Source organism: Suncus etruscus, chromosome 3, assembly GCF_024139225.1.
Source record: "Suncus etruscus isolate mSunEtr1 chromosome 3, mSunEtr1.pri.cur, whole genome shotgun sequence".
NCBI lineage: Eukaryota > Metazoa > Chordata > Mammalia > Eulipotyphla > Soricidae > Suncus > Suncus etruscus.
The window spans coordinates 8,627,661-8,647,833 of NC_064850.1; the positions used below are offsets into that span (position 1 = coordinate 8,627,661).

The window sequence follows — 20,173 nt, forward strand, 5'->3', positions numbered from 1 at the left end:
CAGTGATCAAGGCCTATAGGCCTACTTGTGATTCTGTGCTTAGAGATCAGCCCTCATGGGCTCAGGGGATCATATATAATGCTGGAAATAGAGCCTAGGTCAGCAAACACTCTTCCCACTCTACTATTGCTCTGATCACTGCATTTGATTTTTATTTTCCATTCCATAAAGTACTTGCCTATACAATTATCATCATGGAACAACCCTTCGATTATCCTAAACTTCTGTTTAGAACCATTTTGTTTATATTTGACCTCTCACCACATAGATGCACAAGGCATTTGGGTAATCTGACATTGTGACTCACTTTCTGAGAATAGGGATCAAGCAGTGTGAACAAGATGAGCTTTTGAAGTAGAATCCCTGAACCCCGCTATGTTGCAGAACCATAGTTGATGTGGCTTATTCAGTGGCAGCAAGAGCTTACCTATCTCTACATTTGATTTTTTTCAGTCTCTACAGGTTTGTTAAAATCTGTGAAGACAGGGGCCCGAAGAGATAGCACAGCGGCGTTTGCCTTGCAAGCAGCCGATACAGGACCAAAGGTGGTTGGTTCGAATCCCGGTGTCCCATATGGTCCCCCGTGCCTGCCAGGAGCTATTTCTGAGCAGACAGCCAGGAGTAACCCTTGAGCACCGCCGGGTGTGACCCAAAAACAAACAAACAAAAAAAAATCTGTGAAGACAGTCTGATTTCTCTTGAGAAAGAGAGGAATATTTTAATGGCACTTTTGAATACTTGAGAGCATTCTTTGAACTCCAACAAGGGAAAATTACTCAGGGTTGTTTCTGAATGGAATCTGAAGCTTTCAAAGAACTTCATAGACAATTACATTCAGCTTCACTGCTCTACCATGTATCTTGAATGAATCTTTAAACTATATATAATGTTATGGCACCATATTTGAGCATTTGGAAAACAATATTTTTATTAGTTATACAGGCCTTCCAACATTGACACAATTCAGAGTTGATAAATTCACATTTATTTAAATTAACATTTGTCTCTCCAGGAAAATCCATTGGTAATTTATGCATATGAAAATAGTTTAACAGCTGAGATTTTTTTCCCCTAGAAAGAAATGAATAGCTCAAATCTCAAATAATCGTATAAGCTTCTTCCTCTTTTTACTTTTTTCTGTTTGCTTGCTGGCTTATAGTTTGGGGGATACAATCAACAATGCTTAGGGGTAACTGCCCAGGAATTACTTATGACAGTGCTCAGGGGACCATATGGGATGCTAGGAATGAACTTTAGTCAGCCATATACAAGGAAAGCACCCTACCCACTGCTATCTTTTCAGCACTCTTTCTTGTACTTTGGTGTACATCAGAAACACTTTAAGTATACTTTCCATTTTTGTCACAGAATATTAACAATACATGCTTTGAATCAATAATTTTCTTAGGTGAAATTCATTGTTTTTGTTTTTGGTGTATATTTTGTTTTGTTTGTTTTTGTACCAATCTGACAGTGCTTGGGGGTTACTCCTGACTCTGTGCTGGGGATTGCTCCTGGGATTAGCTAGAGACCATTTGTGTCAGGGATCTGAGGTCTGCCATATGCAAAGCATGCAACTTCACCCTGTTCTGTCTCCCTAGCCCCATTTGGGGGGTGTAGTTAGGTTACAGGGTTATAGTCAGTGATGGCAGGAAGACCATATAAAATGCTGGAAATCCAATCCAGCTCAGCTTCGTTGTAAGGCAAGCACTCCACCTGCTATACTATCACTCTAGCCCCACAGGTTTTTTTAGTAGTAAGCACACAATAGTGTCTGCTGCTACAATTGCTGTCCTGCTTTGATTCATGTATGGTACCAGTAGACTTCTTTACTTATCTCTTTTGTGTTAGCACACGGTGAAAATACAGATGATATTTAACATTAGAATGACAATGATCTTGACCTCTAACAGTGTGATACCAGGGGTGAGGATGGTACTTTGGAAATTGGCTTTTCTGTGCTGTGCTGTGGGTGCTGCCTTCTTGGTGGCAGTTCTGTAGACAATTGTGCCTCTCTGTGAGATGACTGTGGTGTTACCTTTGCTGGGAAGCATTAGGACTCTGAAATATCTATTAAATAAACACAGACCAATCAGATTCAATCACTTATCATTTCCCAAAAGCATTCAAAGAAGTTTAGCATCCTGTATAATAGGGGCCTGGGGATGAGAATTTGTGTAAGAGATGATCCATGTGAGTAGGAAATCAAGGGTAGGTCTGTGCTTTGTTATTAACGAGTGCCAACCCTAGAAAATCACCTTTCTTCTCTGGGGCTTGTAAGCCATCACTTTCAGGTAGAGACACGTTAAATTTATGTTTAAAAGTTTATGATTCATGGGGCCAGAGAGATAGCATGAAGGTAGGACCTTGCATGCAGAAGGAAAGTAGTTTGAATCCCAGCATCCCATATGGTCCCCCTGAGCCTGCCAGGAATGGTTTCTGAGCCTAGATCCAGGAGGAACCCCTGAGTGCTGCCGGGTGTGACCCCAAAACCAAAACAAAACAAAACAAAACAAAACAAAACAAAAGTATATGATTCAGGGCCGAGGCACTAACTCACAGGTTAGAACATAGACCTGATACATGTAAGGTCCTGAGTTCAGTCTTTGATGTTGTCTGGTCTCCCACACACTGACAGTTGTAACCCTGATAACCCCTGAGCACTACCAGGCCTGTCAGGTACACATGGTCCAGACGTATCATTGGGACTGGCTCTGGGCATGCCCACATCTTGCCCCAGCAGTGCTGGCAGTGGCCTCTTTTTCAAAATAGTCTGAGTTCCTGCAGGATGCCTGGAAGTCAGATAAAGTGGAAGCGAGGAAGGGAGAGGGGTTTACAGACTTTACCAGAACACATTGGAATCCATGAAAGCTTCCCAAAAAAACACAGGTTATCTTCTGATGCAGCACTCACTGCTGTGCCTTTTAAGTGAAGCCTTTTACAGCTCTGGAGAGGAAGGTGTTAGCAAGATGACCTCGGGTTTTTCTTCCAAAACCAGGATTCTGCAGTCCTTTTACCCAGATAGGGTACATCTGCCTGTCTTTAATGTACAGGAAATCTTATTCCTATACTGAATTTTATTACAGCATCCTAATGCTTTGGACGATCTGTCCATCACCCCCCTAAGGAAGGCATACTGTATGGTACCATTATTTATTCTCATTTGTGGAAATGGTAGGAAGCCTTGTGAGAGCAAGAGATGGATTCTCTCATATAAAAGAAAATTTTAGAGCCAATAATAAAGAGGTGAGACTGGCAATCTTGTTTTTTCACAGGGGCTCCCTAGTGTTAGTCTGCTCATAAATCTCCTGGAGAGCTTGTTAAAGAACAGGTTCTGGGGCTCTGACCCCACACTTTTGCTCAGTCGTAATGTGTTGCCGCTTGGCCCGGCTGTGCCCCATCACCACCTACAGGGCCGTTTCGGTTCCACCCGGAGACTGAGCAATGAAAGAAGTCTCAGGTAGACATGGGTTTCCTTATTTACAAGCACTCCCCAATCTTTTTCAACCGGATGCTCAGACCCAGTGGAAAGGTTGTCTTCTATAGCTTGTGACTCTGCAATGCCAATGGCATATGCTGCTCTTTCTCCATTGCATTGGTTGCTGCAGAAAGATGCCTCCAAGTGCCCCCCAAGCCTTACAAATCCTCTTTTTCACACAGGGAGAAGTCGAAGGTCTGGAAAAGCAGATTTTGAGTTTGAATCAGAAGAAAGAAGACCTCTTGTCAGATCTGAAAGCTGCCCTTCTGAAGCTTCATCAACACTTGCAACAAGAACACCCAGAGCTAGAGAAAGAAATACTGACAGCAGGTGCCTCAGAAGAGGTTGGCATGACCGAGAGGGTAGTTCCTGAGAGGCAGGTGGGTGTGAATTTAGGTTCGTGGCAACCCTGTGATCCACACAAGCTTTGAAAAGGGGAATGTTTCTTCTTACCTGCAGTGTGTGCATCTGTTCAGTGGCCTCGAAAGAAACATTTTCAATGTGGAAATATTCCACCTAAGATTATTCACTCATGATCCAAATCCCCAGGGTGTGTGTCTGGACGCAGCCCAGAATGCTTATGCCCGAGTTACTTAAGGAGGTGCTTAGGAAATTCCACCGCAGGTGGGTGGGGACCTCCCTTTGAAGTGTCTTCCTAGGGCAGAGGCCTCCCACTGCAGACTCAGAAATGGGGCCAACACCTCCCTGATCTGAGCCCATTCCAGGTCTTCATATCAGTGCAGGTCATTCTGGAATTGTTGGGCCAGGGGCCCTGGGGAGTGATACAGGTGAAAGGGAGCTAAGGTTTCTTCCTGTCCAGATTCTTGGCTGCATTCGCTCAAAGGTGCCCAACCCGGAGACTGCATCAGTGGGCGGGAGTTGGAGAAAGAGTGGACAATTCAACAGATGGTGGGCTGTGTGTGGTCTGAGCACCTACCTGTGCTTTGCCTTTCAGCTGAAGAGGAAAGGGTCCATGTCTGTCCTGCCTGCTGTCCAAGAGGAACTGGAAGAGGGTTCCCTGAAGAGTGAAGTAAGGAGCAAGCATGTGTTGTGAAATTTGCTTTGAACTGAAATATCTGGCAGAAGGGCAATGAGGTCATAAAGCGAGGGGAAATATTAGGGGTTTGAACTTGAATGTCAATTCCTACAAGTGGGATGCGTTGCTCTTTTCCAGGGTTCTGCATGTTTTTTATTTATTTATTACATTTATTTATTTTTTAATTTTTAATAGAAATTTAATACAAAAGTCAAGGCAAAGGCATTCATTCATATTCTTCAAAAATGACTTGGAAAAGTGATTTCATCAATAACATTGTGGGCTATTTATTTTTAACATTTGTTCATTTATTTTAGTTTTGGGGCCACACCAGGAGGCACTCAGGGTTACTCTTGACTCATTTGCTCAGAAATCGCTCCTGGTAGTCTTGGGAGACCATATGGGATGCCGGAGATTGAACCCAGGACTGTCCCAGGTCGACCATATGCAAGACAAGTGCCCTACCACTGTGCTATTGCTCCAGCTCACTATGCATGTTTTTTAAGTGCACCTAACCCAGCTAGCTACCCAAGGAGCTGGGGAAGTGCAGTTGAACACACTCATAGATGAATGGAGGAGGTGGTGGTGTTCATTTTCTGAATTCTAGATCTGTTCTTGGAGGTTTTGAGGGTGTGGTGTTTGGTGAATACTAGTAATATGCCTTTTTTAGAACTTTATTTCCCCATCACTGAATTGGCTTTTTAATAAAAGCAGATGTTAGTCTGATATTACAAAACCATAGTCCTTCATTAGAATTGATTGCATGGGGCCATAGGGGTTGATTGCATAGGGGTAGGGCATTGGCCTTGCATGCAGCCAACTTGGGAGAGACATGGTTTGATTCCCGGCATCCCATATGGTCCCTCAGCCTGCCAGGGACAATATCTAAGTGCAGAGCCAGAGGGACCCCTGAGCTCCACTGGGTGTGGCCCAGAAACTAATCAATCAATGAAGTTTTTAAGAATAAAATAGAATTTAAATAATTCAAATATAGGGGCCAGAGCACATCGATTAGGGCATTTGCCTTGTATGAAGCCTGGGTTCGATCCCCGACATCCCATATGGTCCCCCAGCCTGCCATGGGCAATTTCTGAGTGCAGAGCCAGGAGTGACCCCTGAGTTCCGCTGGGTGTGGCCCAGAAACCAATAAATAAAGTTAATATAAAAAAAGAAAGAATTGATTGCATGAAACACAGTTTTCTTTGTTGGGATTATTTTCCATTTTGTACAACTAAAGTGACCAGGGGCCTGTGCCAAAGAAAATTACAGCTCTTGATGGTTTATATATCTCGGGTGAATCCCACTGGTACTTGTCAAATGATGCTTTCTGCTCCTTTTATAGAGATTGTTAAATCACTTCATTATCACAAGAAACAACCTGTTGACCTGTAGTGTATCAATAGGATACTGTAGAACTCAGTGGGAGGACAAGGAGGGGAACAGGTTTGCGCTGCTCTGAACATCAGATAACTTTATGATCTCCCTTTCACATGCATGGAATGATGCAAATAGAGAAGCCACCAGGGGCCAAAATAAGAATGTACTTTAGTTGGGTTTCATTGGAGACCTTTATTTTGCCTCTCAGCTGATAGGATCTTTGTTATCTTTGACAAAAGTACATGTTCTTATCTGTTATGTTATTATAAAGAGACTTTCTTTATAGGGTTGCATTTACCCAAATTCCTACAGCACTGTTTGAAAAGAGCATTTTTTGTATGACTTGAGTGAACTCACAACGTTTTGTTTTGTTTTGTTTTGTTTGGAGGGGGCTACATCCAGTGGTACTCAGGATTTATTCCTGGTTCTGTGCTCAGGAATTTCTTCTGGCTGGCTACAGATAAAGGATGCCAGGTTTGGCACATGCATGGCAAGTGTCCTATTCATTGTACTATCATTCTGGTACCAGAACTTATAACTTGAGAATATTTTGTTGGTAGTTTGACCACATTGGGAGACTTGCATGTGGTTAACCAAAGAAACGGTAAAATAAAGTATGGGTACAGATGGAATTAAAGGACTAGAACTGGAGGTTAGAGCAATAGTACAATGGGTAAGGTGTTTACCTTGTACAAGGTCAACCAGGGTTTCACCAAGCACCACCAGACATGATTTCTGAGCTCAGAGTCAGGAATAACCCCTAGGTTATAAATAAATAAATTAAATATAACTATTAAATTAATGTTAATATTAAATATATATTAATATTGATATTAAATATAAATAAATTAAAATGAACTAAAATAATAAAGGCTCTTTAAGACTGAAGAATGCAATTAGAGTAGAGAAGGGTCTACTATAAAAGGGACATGTATGGCACCCCTTTATTAACAGCAGTGCAAAACACAATATGAAAGAGAGAGAGACAGAGACAGAGAGAGACAGAGAGAAGTAAAATACCTACCCCAGAGGCAGGCAGGGGAGGATGTGAGAGATTGGTGAAGGTTGCTGTTCATTATATGACTGTAACTCAATCATGGACCACTTTCTCTGTGAAAAACACTAGTATGAACTATTTTAGGTATGGCATTTACATTTTAAAAAATTATAAAGATAAAGATCCAGATTTTACTGCTTGGTGAGCAGAGACTTGGATAAAAATAAGGCAGGTGCTGGTTTAGACAGTAGGTTGACTTTAGTTGCTAATCTATGGTTTGCTCTTAGAATGGTGATCAGAGAACACAGTCATCTTGGTCTTTGTCCTGGAAACATGATATGGATATGGAGGAAGATGGAGCTGAATCATCCTCTGGAACCATTATTCAGGTAATTCTGGTGTATTGCATTGGTTATGAGAAGGAATGGTAAAGCAACAATGCCAAAGAAACTAATTTTTTGTTTGGGAGATTGTTTTGGGGGGCCAAGGATGTGACTCAGTGATAGAACATTTGCATGTGTGGGACCCTGGTTTTGATTTCTGACACTGCTTGATTCCCTGAGCATGCCAGGTATGATCCCTAAGCAAAATTGAACAATTGCTATGAGAAAGAACATATATGCACTACATTATTTTTCTTTTCTTTTTTTTGTTTTATTTTAATTTTTTAACTTTTATTGAGCTCAAAACAGCATTATCTCTGCTGGAATGCAAAGATGACTAATAATTATTTGCATTTCTATTTCTTAGTGATAATTGTGAGTGATTTTCTGAGGGAACCCCATACATGAAAAACCAAAAATCAAAACAAAAAAACTTTTTTTTTTTTTTGGTTTTTGGGCCACACCCGATAACGCTCAGGGGTTACTCCTGGCTATGCGCTCAGAAGTTGCTCCTGGCTTGGGGGACCATATGGGACACCGGGGGATCGAACCGCGGTCCCTCCAAGGTTAGCGCAGGCAAGGCAGGCACCTTACCTTTAGCGCCACCGCCCAGCCCAAAAAAACTTAAAGGAGCTTTAGTATAGTGTTTCAAAGCCCTTAACACTTTGTAGTGAGGGTAGCTTCTCCCCATGCTTCCTTTATTGAACAAAGTAACATATAAGATAAATTCACAGTCTTTTGGTTCCTGTGGGCCTTCTAAATCTCCAGTCTCTCACGTGTTCTTATTTCATAAAAATCAATGTAAGGGACTGGAGAGAGAACACAGTGGGTAAGGAATTTGCCTTGAATGTGGCTAACCCAAATTCAATCCTGATCATCATATATGGTCCCCTGAGCACCACCAGAAGCACCACCAAAAGTAATCCCTGTGTTCCCCCCCAACAAACAAAAGAGAAAATCATGGTTAGTTGATATGAAGTCTAGTTTTTTGTATATTCTGACTTCTTACTAAAATGTAAACTAAAACTGGCATTCCAGACTATAGTAATATTACTATTACTATTTTACTATTAATGTTACATAGAAAAATTACTATTTTTTATAATTTTACCTTTGTGGGGAGGGAAGGCTCTCATGTTCTGGAACCATGAACCAAGGTGAGCTGCAGGCAAAACTTGAACCCCGTACTATTTCTCCAGCCCCTGGTTCATACCTTTAAATAGTAATGATTGTTTTCAGTAAAATGAGCAGAAAAGGGAGCTGGCATTTTGTTAGGAACTGCTATATGCCTTATAAATGTCATCTTATTTAATAACCATAAGCAGGAATAAAATAGGTTGCATCCCATTGTAAAGATGAAATCACGGAGCCTGAGTCCAGATTGGCTGGTTATAGAGGCCGTGTTTTCCTGTCACGCTTGCTACACTTTTGTTTATGCGCCATTTTCTTACACTTAATCTTGGCTAAGCTCATAATTGGGAGTGCTGGATGAAAGTATGCTTCTATATAAGATGGCCAGGCATTATAAAACTGCCATTCTGGAAGACTGTACTTTTTTATTCCTACCTGAGTACATAGGTACTCTTTCCTGATCCCAAGATGGCACCAATAGATGCCTTACCCAAATGTGACTAGTGACTTAAGTTGCATTTGTTTTCTAATAATATTAGATCTCCTTAGATGTTGATTGGCTTTCATATTGTCCTATTTTTTAACGTTTTGGGCCACAGATGGTTGTACAAATGGGTCATAAATAATCACTCCTGGCTCGTGCTTGAGAGAAATGTAGTACCAGGGATCAAACCCAGGGCTCCTATATTTACTCTTGGCTCTAGCTCTATATTTTTTTTAAGTTGTTCTCTCTCTGTGTTTCTCTCTCTGTAAATTTCTGTCTTCTATTTCTCTCTCTATCTCTTTCTCTCTCCTTGGTAAGGAGGCCAAACCTTACTACTGCTCTGTTCAGGGATCACTCTTGACAGTGCTGAGAGAACCATAAGAAATGCTGGAAATGGGCCCAGAGAGATAGCACAATGGTGTTTGCTTTGCAAGCAGCTGATCCAGGACCAAAGGTGGTTGGTTCAAATCCCAGTGTCCCATAGGGTCCCCCGTGCCTGCCAGGAGCTATTTCTGAGCAGACAGCCAGGAGTAACTCCTGAGCACCACCAGGTGTGGCCCAAAAACCAAAAAAAAAGAAATGCCGGGGATGAACACAGGTTGCTAAGGACCTCATTTGCTATCTCCCTGGCTCCTATAAACTGCATTTTTATGCCAGTTGGTTACTAGTTTTTCTACACAGGCATTTATGTCTTCATTGATTTTGTGAAACGAAGGGATTAGGATAGAATGCTCAGGGATTACTCCCATTTGCCAGTGCTGGAAATCAAACCAGGGTCACTGCTTGCAAAACAAATGCTTTAGCCCCTGTACTATCTCTCCTGCTCAAATGTTTGTTTTTTTCTTTTTATATTTATTTTTTAATGTTGATATAGAGCCTAGGCCTCATGCATGCAAGACATGTAGACTGTCTCACTGAGCCCCATCCCCACCCTCTTCATGCTTTGAAAGAATAGTTAGTATACTGATCTGGTAAGAAAGATATGGTCATTAAGGCATTTTCCCAAGACAAGTTTATTATCTTCTGCACTCTGGATGTGCTCTGCAACTTCCAAAAATGTGGGGAACTAGGGGCTGGAGTGGTGGTGCAAGTTGTAGGTCTTTTGCCTTGCATGTGCTAACCTAGGACAGGGGATGGTTTGATCCCCCAGTATCCCATATGGTCCCCCAAGCCAGGAACAATTTCTGAGCACATAGCTAGGTGTGTAACCCCTAGGAGTTACACCTAGGAGTTACATGCCACTGGGTGTGACCAAAAACAAACAAACAAACAAGCAAAGCCAAAAATGTGGGGAATTTACTACATAATTTGTGGTAGTAGGAAGCTCTGTTTACACTTTCCCTTGAAAAAGAAAAAAAAAAAGAATAGCTACTATTGGAAGGCTATGTTTTATAAGTAGCTATTCTAATTTTTTTCTCTTTTAAATTGGATTTTAGTGTCATATTTTTTGTTTGTGCTATTTTTGTGCTATTAAAAAGTCCTTTTCCACTCTTAGATTGGAAAAATAAACACATTTAATAATTTTATAGTGTGGGCCCGGAGAGATAGCACAGTGGCGTTTGCCTTGCAAATAGCCAATCCAGGACCAAAGGTGGTTGGTTCGAATCCCAGTGTCCCATATGGTCCCCTGTGCCTGTCAGGAGCTATTTCTGAGCAGACAACCAGGAGTAACCCCTGAGCACTGCCGGGTGTGGCCCAAAAACCAAAAAAAAAAAAAAAATTATAGTGTAAGTTTTACATTTAAGTATTAAGAATAATTATAATTTATTATTAACTCTTTTTTTCTTGACTTTTTTAAGCTACATACAGCAGTGCTCTAAGGATTACTTTCTGGCTCTGTACTCAGGGATCATTTTTGGCAGTGTTCAAGATCAAATAAGGTGCCTCGAATAGAAATAGGGTTGGCATGTACAAGACCCTTAACTCCTGTACTATCTCTTTGACCCTGGAATTCCTTATTAAGACTGAGATAAGAGGACTGGAGCAAGGTGGTTTTTTTTTATATATAAATTTTTTAAACACCACGATTACAAACATAATTGTAGTTGGGTTTCAGTCATAACAAGAAAACACCCCTTCACCGTGCAACCTTCCCATCACCAGTGCCCCCATCTCTTCCCTCCCCACCTCCACCCCATCTAGGTTTTGATTCCCAGAATTCTGTATAGTCCTCTAAGCCTGCTAAGAGAGATCCCTGAGCACCACTGGCTGTGACCCAAAACCCAAAATTAAATAAAGACTAAGACAAGAATTTGGTTATAGTTTGGTTATGTATTTGGTATAAGTATTTGGTTATATATTTCATGAAATGCATGAATTCCTTAATGTCATAAATTCATCTCACCCTTGTATACTCACTGAATTTTAATTCTCAGAATAATTCACTTGATAGTTATCTCTATTTCTTAATATTAATCATTCACTTAATTCCTTCTATTTCCTATGTACTTCTAGAGCTATAGAAAATTTCAGCCTCTCAAGTACAGCCATACTTGAGAGAGATGGCTTTTTGCTAATGAACTCCCCTTTTCCTCAAGCATTCGTATTCTGGATGTTTCTGCAAGTAGGGATCCACAAAGTAGCAAGTCTAGAAGTTCCCACAGAAGCAGGCAGGAAGGAACCTTTCTGAACCTCTCATTCTTTCCTTTCCAGGAGGCATCCAAGAAAATAAGCACCTGTGATCATCCCATGGCACAAACTCTGACACCAAGCTCACTAAAGTCTGAACAGAACCCAGAAATCTCCCCAGGTCCTACCCAGACAGCAGAGGTAAGCCCTCCTCAGTTGTTTGGAGGAATCCCCACAATAACAAGCTTTCTGTGTTTTACAATACTTGCTTTTCAAGCCAAGATGTCCTTGTAAGCATAACATCTTCCTACATGCTGCTTATGCCAGAGAATTGAAAGATATGCCATCAGTTCTTTATTAGAAAATAAGTATGGAGGTCGTAGCTATGGCACAGTGGCCCTGCTCATTCCAAGAACCCAGTAATGGGATAAATAATATCAATATGCATTACTTCTTCCCCATCCCCCCATGCTGCTCTTTAAATAATTCCTTTTGTTTTATTTCTTTAGTATAATGAAATAAGTTACTTAAATGAATGACCATGAGATGCACAGTTACAAAGTTGTTCATGATTGAATTTGTCCTACGATGTCCAACACCCATCCATTCACCAGTGCACATTTCCTGCCACCAATGTCCATTTCTCTATGGCAGACATTTTTCTCTCTCTTTCTCTCTCTCTCTCTCTCTCTCTCTCTCTCTCTCTCTCTTTCTCTCTCTCCCTTCCTCTCCCTCTTTCTCTTTTCCTTTTCATTTAAAGAATTTCTGCTTTTAGAATTTGGGGGCTCTAATTCCAAGAAGATATTGAGTAGTGTGAGTTTTTGTGGCAAAACTGAACTCAGAATCAGAAACACACAGAGCTAGCTGTGTGCTCTTGGAAAAGTCACTTATGTCCATGGCTGAGCTGATGAGAAAAGCTTTGTGAGGTAGAGGTGGTGAGAAGATTAGAGGCTTTAGGTACTGGTTTCTTTGAATGAAAGAAGAGATGGGCGAGTTGATGGTTTCTGGCGGGTTCCCAGGCCACCTTTAACTATTGAAGATCGGTGGTTTTTAATACTTTGTTTTTTTCTCTTTCTATTCAGCCTCAGATTCTTTACAGGTCTCAAATGACAAGCAAATAAAGCCCAGATTAACTGTTTAGCTTTTTTATTTCCTTGTTAATTGTAGGGAAGTTCATGAGAAAGCAAAGGCACTCAATGTTGATATTTTTAAAATGTGTATGGCACATAATGGGTACTCAGAGATGCTTTTGAATAAAGATGTACATTAAAGATTATAAATCTGTAATCCAAAATAATTAGTGAATGTTACATATTATAATTTGAAGTTATTAAAAATGGATCTTGGGGAAGAGACACAGGGAGAAATAGCGCAAAGAGCTAAGTGAGTGTTTTGTATGTAGGTGACCTGGTTCAGTCTCAACACCACATAGCCAGAAGTGACCGCCTAAGCACTCTTTCATGTAGGAAAAAAACTATAAAAAAGGATCCCCAAATCTTTACCACTATGATATGGCAATAAACTCAAGTTTAGATCTAACTATATGAATTGCTCAGAACACCAGAAAAGACTTCCTTAATAAGGGGAAAAGATAGTGAAGAGATTAAGGCGTTTATATTAAGGAGGCCAAATCTGATTCCATCCTCAGCACCATATAGTGTTAGCTCCGGATTTGGGGTCTGTCATACAAAGACTGCAGAAGACAAATAATAATGCAAAAGCAAAGGAGTTTTATTCCAGCATGCTGGGGTCGACCATCTCCTCAGAAATGGCAACGCTGCCACTTCACAGCAAGCACGTTTTATAGCAGATTTGGGGACTTTTACATCCATACAAGGTTGACCTTTACATCCCTAGGTTAACTGTGTTCATTGTGTCAAGAACTTGGTTGTGGCTGCCCAACAGGAAGCGGACCTTGCAGAGGCCAGTTCCTGAACTTTATTGCCCCATTTGGGTGTACACCCTTTTTAGGTTTCAGGCTTGTCAGCACTCAGGTTTCAGACCAGTTGGCAGTGGCAATTAGCACTATAGCAAAGCTAGGTTACAGAAGCTAAATAAGCAATTATTTCTAAAAGTTATTTCTAAACTTGGATTTTTTTTAATTTTTATTGTGACCAAAGTGAATTACAAATCTTTCACAGTAATATTTGAGGTACATAGTGACAATGAATGAGAGGCATTCCCGCCACCAGTGTTGTCCTCCCTCCACCCCTGTTCCCAGCATGCATTCTATATCTCCCTCCTTTACCCCCCAGAATGCTAGTGCAACTGGTCTCCACTTTACAGATTGGGTATCGATTCTGTTGTCATTGACTTTGGGTTTGGTGTTCAAGTCTGATCATTTTTTATTTCCACTATTGAGTAACCCCTAAGCACAAGGCCAGCAGGAAGCTATGATTTCAGCTGTGAGTGGCCCAAGTCACCTTCTCACATCTCGTGCCCCCACCCCATCCCACGACAAACAAAAGAAGGTGAATATTGATGGAAATTATAAAAGAGACTAATGAATAGGGGAGAAATGGTTTGGGGGGAGAAAATAGCTAACACTAAAATTAATAAATGGAAAACAGATAGAATCCAGACACCTGCCAAATCGACTTTTAGAAAATTCATCTGTGTACATTACAATGAGTACATCTTCTTAGCGTGAATTTCTTCCACTTGCCAACTTTATTCACTTCTATGTAAGTGGACTTTTTGTCAACCTATTTAAACACACTTTCCACAATTGTTCAGAAATATGTATTCAAATTGTGTTATAGAACATTGGTGAGCAAATTTTATTTTGGAAGGGTGCCACTCGTGGCAGTAAACAGGGCTTATTCCTGGCTCTGCCCTCAAATATAACTCCTGTTAGGGCCCAAATGATCATATGGTGGCAGGACCAGGAATCTAACCTTAGTAGGCTGCATTGTAAGGCAAGTACTCTACCCTTAGTACCATTATTCCAGTCCTGGTAAGCAGCTTTCATTGGAAGTTTATCACTAGAAGCCAGAGAGATAACTTAGTGTATTGAAAACATGCTTTGTGTGTTACTTCTGGGTTTGACCCCTGTCTCTATACAGTCTCCTTAGCAGTGGTAAGGACCACTCCTAAGCACACAGCTGGGAGAACTACTGAGCACTGCTGGCTTTGACCCCAAGTATGCAACTGACCTTCATGAGTTTGATCCTCAGAATCCTATATGTTCCTTTGAGTACCACCAAGAGTAACCCCAGAGCACTGTTGGGTGTGACCCCACCCAAAGCCCCCACTTCCCCCCAAAATTCTATTTCATTACAATCTGTGAAATCCTTATTGAGATCCATACTTTGGTTAAACAAAATGCAAATTTTTATTCTTTTGGGGTGGGGCAAGGTTTGGGTCACACCCTGTGGCTTTCAGGGGTTACTCCTGGCTCTGCGCTCAGAAATTGGTCCTGGCAGGCTCAGGGAACCATATGGGATGCCGGGATTCAAACCAATTTCAGTCCTGGGTCTACCGCTTGCAAGGCAAACACCCTACTGCTGTTCTATCTCTCTGGCCCCTTTATTCTTTTTCATTTTTTTAAATTTTTTTAAATGCCATTTCTCAAAATATAATTTTATTGAATATCTGTTAGTAAATAAACTGTATTGTCTCTTTTAGCCATTCTCTACCCAAATCTTGGTTTTTACCATATAAATTTTAGGGGAAATATAAAACCATCTAATAACATATTACACATTATCCATACTACACATAAAGACTCCAATAGACAGAATTATTGTCCATCTGGTTTAGCTTATCAAATTGTACTTTCATATAGCAGATACTCAATTTATATGTATCAAAGAAATGAAATAATTTTAAATTATAAGAATAACTGGTAAACACTATGTTTCCTTTCTATAAGATGCTATATTTGTGTACAGAAACATTTTTTATAAAATCTTTATTTAAACCATGATTACAAGCATAATTGGAGTTTGTTTCAGTCGTATTATTCTTAAAGAAATTTCTCTAGAAGAGTCAAAATGCTCTCACAATGTTCTAGAAGAGTGTGGTTGTACAGTGGGAGGAATAGATGCCATACTCTTTTTGTTTTGTTTTGTTTTTTGTTTTTGTTTTTGTTTGTTTTTGGGCCACACCGGCAGTGCTCAGGGGTTACTCCTGGCTGTCTGCTCAGAAATAGCTCCTGGCAGGCACGGGGGACCATATGGGACACCGGGATTCGAACCAATCACCTTTGGTCCTGGATCGGCTGCTTGCAAGGCAAACGCCACTGTGCTATCTCTCCGGGCCCATATGCCATAGTCTTTAAAAATGTAATGTAATTACTAAAGTACTTCTGAGAAAATTTTCTGTTAACTTGGTAAGCAAGTTAGTAACTTAATATAAAAATATCATATATAGACTTTACACTATAAGAATTTCATTTTTAACTAAATTTATATTTGAGGGTTGGAAAGATAGCACAGCAGGCAGCATGATTGCCTTGCACATGAGCAGGTTTTGAGCCCTGCCAGGAGTTCTATGAGTGTAGAGCCAGGAGTCAGTTCTAACCGCCACCAGATATAAACCTAATAATAATAACAGCAACAACAACAACAACAATAATATCTGAGTATCTAGAAAGTGAAAAGAAACCTTAGGAACTCTCTCTAAAGAACAAAAGAAAAGTTTCCGCAGTTCATCACTTTGGCTACTTTAATTGGGAGATATTTAGATGAGTAAGAATGTGTGTTTAAAACAAGGAACTGTTCTGTGATCTTATTTCTGGAAAAGATATGAAACTGAAAGGGACATAAGTATTGTATCCCAGTATGTAAAGATCCTTCTTTCTGTTTAAACAGAGATCATAGTAATGTAAGCATTGCTTAATCATGTGTCAAGCAATTTTAAACACCGGCCAATTCAATGAAATGTTTCAGACACGCACACCCTCTCACTTATACCTGTCTCCAGGGACTCCTGCTTAATGAACTGCAAGCCTGAGTGCTTCCGCTCTGCCCAGGAACATTGTACCTGTGTACATGTACCTCTGCTGCTTGGAAACCTGGAGCACCAGGTCACATGATTGCTGCTAAGTGTATAGAAGGTGCATTTTCCTTCCTTTACTTCTCCTGCCTTTATTTTTTTTTTCCCTATTAACCGGAGAAATGCAAGTTCACAGGTCTTTACCAGCCCAGGTCTGAAAACTTTGGACTCCTGGCTTTTCACTGCTGGAATATCTTTGAATTTATCTTAGGGTTCCATACTCCCTATCGAGACGTCAACATTGGACTTTTCTGATGATCAGAGAGCTTTTGAGGCCACGGTGGAGCGACCCAGGCCAGGGCCCGAGGAAATCCTCCATGTCTGCAAGATTCAGGTGGCTGAATTGGAACTGTGGCTACACCAAGTCAACGTGTCATCTGAGCCGGAAACATTAAACACGGACATGCAGCAGGAGGTGGAGCAGCAGCTGGTAGGGTGCCAGGTGAGGCTCATGGGTCAGAGTTCATAACTTGGGAGTTTCACCAATCACCATCCAAGGCTGGATGAATTTCTCTTAAAGCAACAGCGTGTTTCATCCTGTTTACTATGACTCCGACGTTTCTCTTGCCCTCAACTTTTTCTTCTGCAGGTAACTCTTGGAAATGACTTATGTAAACGTAGTATTGGGAGGAGACAGTCATGCCTAAGAGCTCAAATCGTCGGATCTAAATTCATCTCTGCCTGTGAATTGTGAACTTGGAGAAGTTCGGTTCTTCCTAGTTTCCAGTATTGGGATTACAATAAATAGCTCATAGGACTTGATCAGAATACAAGGAAATATAAGCTCTCTAAGACAGTGGCTAGTGTATAATATATTTTTAAAAGCACTCGAGATGTTGATGTATACAGTAAGTTCTTGGACTATTTGTTCATTAGAAATGAAACTGAATATTTGGATGTGTAGAGGTACATGTAGGGAAAAAATAAAGGGCTAGGCTGCCATTTTACCATCCATGCACCTGCCTTAGTTACTAGGAGGAAGAGTGTATTTGTCAGCTAGATGCTGGCTAGGTCCATGGCGGATCTCTGCAACCCTTCCACCTGGGAAAGGCTGGGGTTGAGAACATGCTGCAGCATAATTGGGAGTCATAGCAGCCGAGGCACCACCCCCAATGATCCTGAGGAACAGCTTTGGCCTGACGTGTCTTTTTAGAGACTCCCCAGGGGTGAGGACATCTTCACAGGTTACCTCACCTCCCTGCAGGCTACAGGGAGCTCCTCTGCTATAGGCTGTTGCAGGTCATCTGCTAGGATCCAGGCAGACACCTCTTCCTCCTTCCATCAGGTTCATCGTAGCTATATTTTACCCTTCCTGCCTACTGCAAGCTTAGGCCAGTAAATAGTTTATCAGCTCAACTCATTTGTAACCCAAAAGTAAGCTCTGATGAAATGGGCTTGCTCCAGGACTGGCACGTCCATGGCCTGCCTGGCTGATGAGACCCAGGGGAGTCTAGAAAAGACAGAGTGTACTAATGACAGCTGAGAGCAATGCCAGCTGAGCCTGTGTGTTCCAAGAGGGAGGTCCAGAAAGAGAGGCCACCAGGATCGATTTGCTAGTTGGTTGTCTTGCCAACTGTGTAGACACTATTTCAGTTTTTGATTGATTCTGTTTTTTTGTAGTGATTTCAGGATTCGTGGCTGAACAAGGAAAAGGCACAACCACAAGGTGGCAGTAGGACACAAGGAGCTTTATCTGGCACTCCTTCTGCAGACTCCTAAGGGATAGGGAAGTCCCTCCCTGCAGACTTTTCTCTAGACTGACAGCTCCCAGGAGGCAAGCATGAGCTTAGTTGTAGTCTAGGTGATATCAGAGAACTCAAAGGCAGCAGAGATCAGGATCTTTTTTGAATTACAGTGTTTATCTGGTCCTTTTTGTGAGATCTAGTTTTGAATTTGGCAGTGGGATTATAGCTAATGATCCCAATGTACTATAAAGAAACAAACTAGGGACTAGTATATAGGTGTCATCTTTGACTTTCATATTTAATATTGTGTTAATGCAATACTAATATTGTCATACTAAAATATAATATTAATATTAACATTAGTATTAATTGTACTATTGGCAATGTATAATGCAATTGCCACTGTTACTTTATAAATTTAGTATTTAAACATATAAGAACATATAGTAAGGGGCCGGAGAGATAGCATGGAGGTAAGGCGTTTGCCTTTCATGCAGAAGGTCATCGGTTCGAATCCCGACGTCCCATATGGTCCCCCGTGCCTGCCAGGAGCAATTTCTGAGCAGAGAGCCAGGAGTAACCCCTGAGCGCTGCCGGGTGTGACCCAAAAACCACAAAAACAAAACAAAACAAAACAAAAAAAAGAACATATAGTAGAATAGACACTCTCCATTCTACTTACACAGTAAGTCTATAAAGCTGCTAAGTTCCCAGTGAGATATTAGCCAAAAGATGAAAAGCACACAGCTAACGTAAGAAAAAAATATTTAATGATTTTATATATATTGGTTTTTGGGCCACACCAGGCAGTGCTCAGGGGTTACTCCTGGCTAAGCGCTCAGAAATAGCTCCTGGCAGGCATGGGGGACCATATGGGATGCCGGGATTCGAACCAACCACCTTTGGTCCTGGATTGGCTGCTTGCAAGGCAAACGCCGCTGTGCTATCTCTCCGGGCCCAATTTGATGTATGTTAAAACCATGTTAAACTATGATTACTCTAGACATCAAAATAACTATTGTTTCTAATTACAATGGAGGGAAATTATGTCATTCTGGAAAAATAGATCCATGAGTATCTGAGATTTGCTCAAAAATTGAGGGTTCTGGGCCTAGAGATAGTAAGTACAGAGAGATACTTACCTTGCTACAAATTATGTGGGTTTGATCCCAGGCACCCTAGGTGATTGTCTGAGCCCCACCAGGAGTGATTCCTGAGCACAAAGCCAGGGGTTAGTCTTGACCACTGCCAGGAATTGCCTCCTCCCAAATAAGAAACTTTGACTTGCCAGCTGTCAACACAGAAGATGTTCATCTTCTTTGGCTAAACAATACCCTTACCTTAAGTTTACCTTTAAAAATAATCCCAAAGGGAGAACATTATTTATGACATCATTGATTGCAGAAGTGAAGAATTAGAAATCGTTTAAAGGCTTTAACAAGAGGGAAATTAAATAAGTGATGGGCTATCCACCTGCAGTTATTAAATACACAACCTCCCATCTCTTGTGGAATCATGAAGCATACATATATTGACATATGAAAAAAATAACTACAAAGCAGGTCAGAGGAATATAAACACAAAATTATAATGTCCTTTTGACTACCATTCTCAAATCTGTGACTACATTTTATGTTTAGAAGAGTGTAGAGACAATGCAAGTTGTTTTCTTTGACAAGAGGACTTCTACGCTATATTTAAAACTTTGATTTTGGTCTAAGAGTTTTTCCCCTTCAATGTCAATGAACTGAATTTGTTTTTAGTCACAGAATCAGATTGAGAGACTTGTCAGGGGACTGAAATGTGAGTGCACTCATTCCTGCTGCACTGTTGGTCCAGCCAGTTGTTGAATGTTAGGGCATCTTGCACCCCAGGAAAGGGAAAATGATCTGTTGAAGACTACAATGATGATGCCTTATAGGTAAACTTACTTCATCCAGTCGAATTATTTTTAGACTGTATCTTATTGGCCAGTTGAATCAATGACTAAGTAATTTAGGTCACAAATAATATCTTCTGTGCTGTTCAGATATTTT

At 40.9% G+C, this 20,173-nt stretch overlaps 1 protein-coding gene across 1 annotated transcript in view; it reads left to right on the forward strand.

The window, feature by feature from the left end:
* SYNE2 (spectrin repeat containing nuclear envelope protein 2) overlaps positions 1-20,173 on the forward strand; it is a 273,877-nt gene that overhangs the window by 147,595 nt on the left and 106,109 nt on the right. The window contains exons 55-59 of the mRNA XM_049770287.1: positions 3,661-3,858; positions 4,434-4,508; positions 7,176-7,277; positions 11,539-11,655; positions 16,664-16,894. Of these exons, the coding sequence (XP_049626244.1) occupies positions 3,661-3,858; positions 4,434-4,508; positions 7,176-7,277; positions 11,539-11,655; positions 16,664-16,894 (723 nt within the window). The remainder of the gene's footprint in view (positions 1-3,660; positions 3,859-4,433; positions 4,509-7,175; positions 7,278-11,538; positions 11,656-16,663; positions 16,895-20,173) is intronic.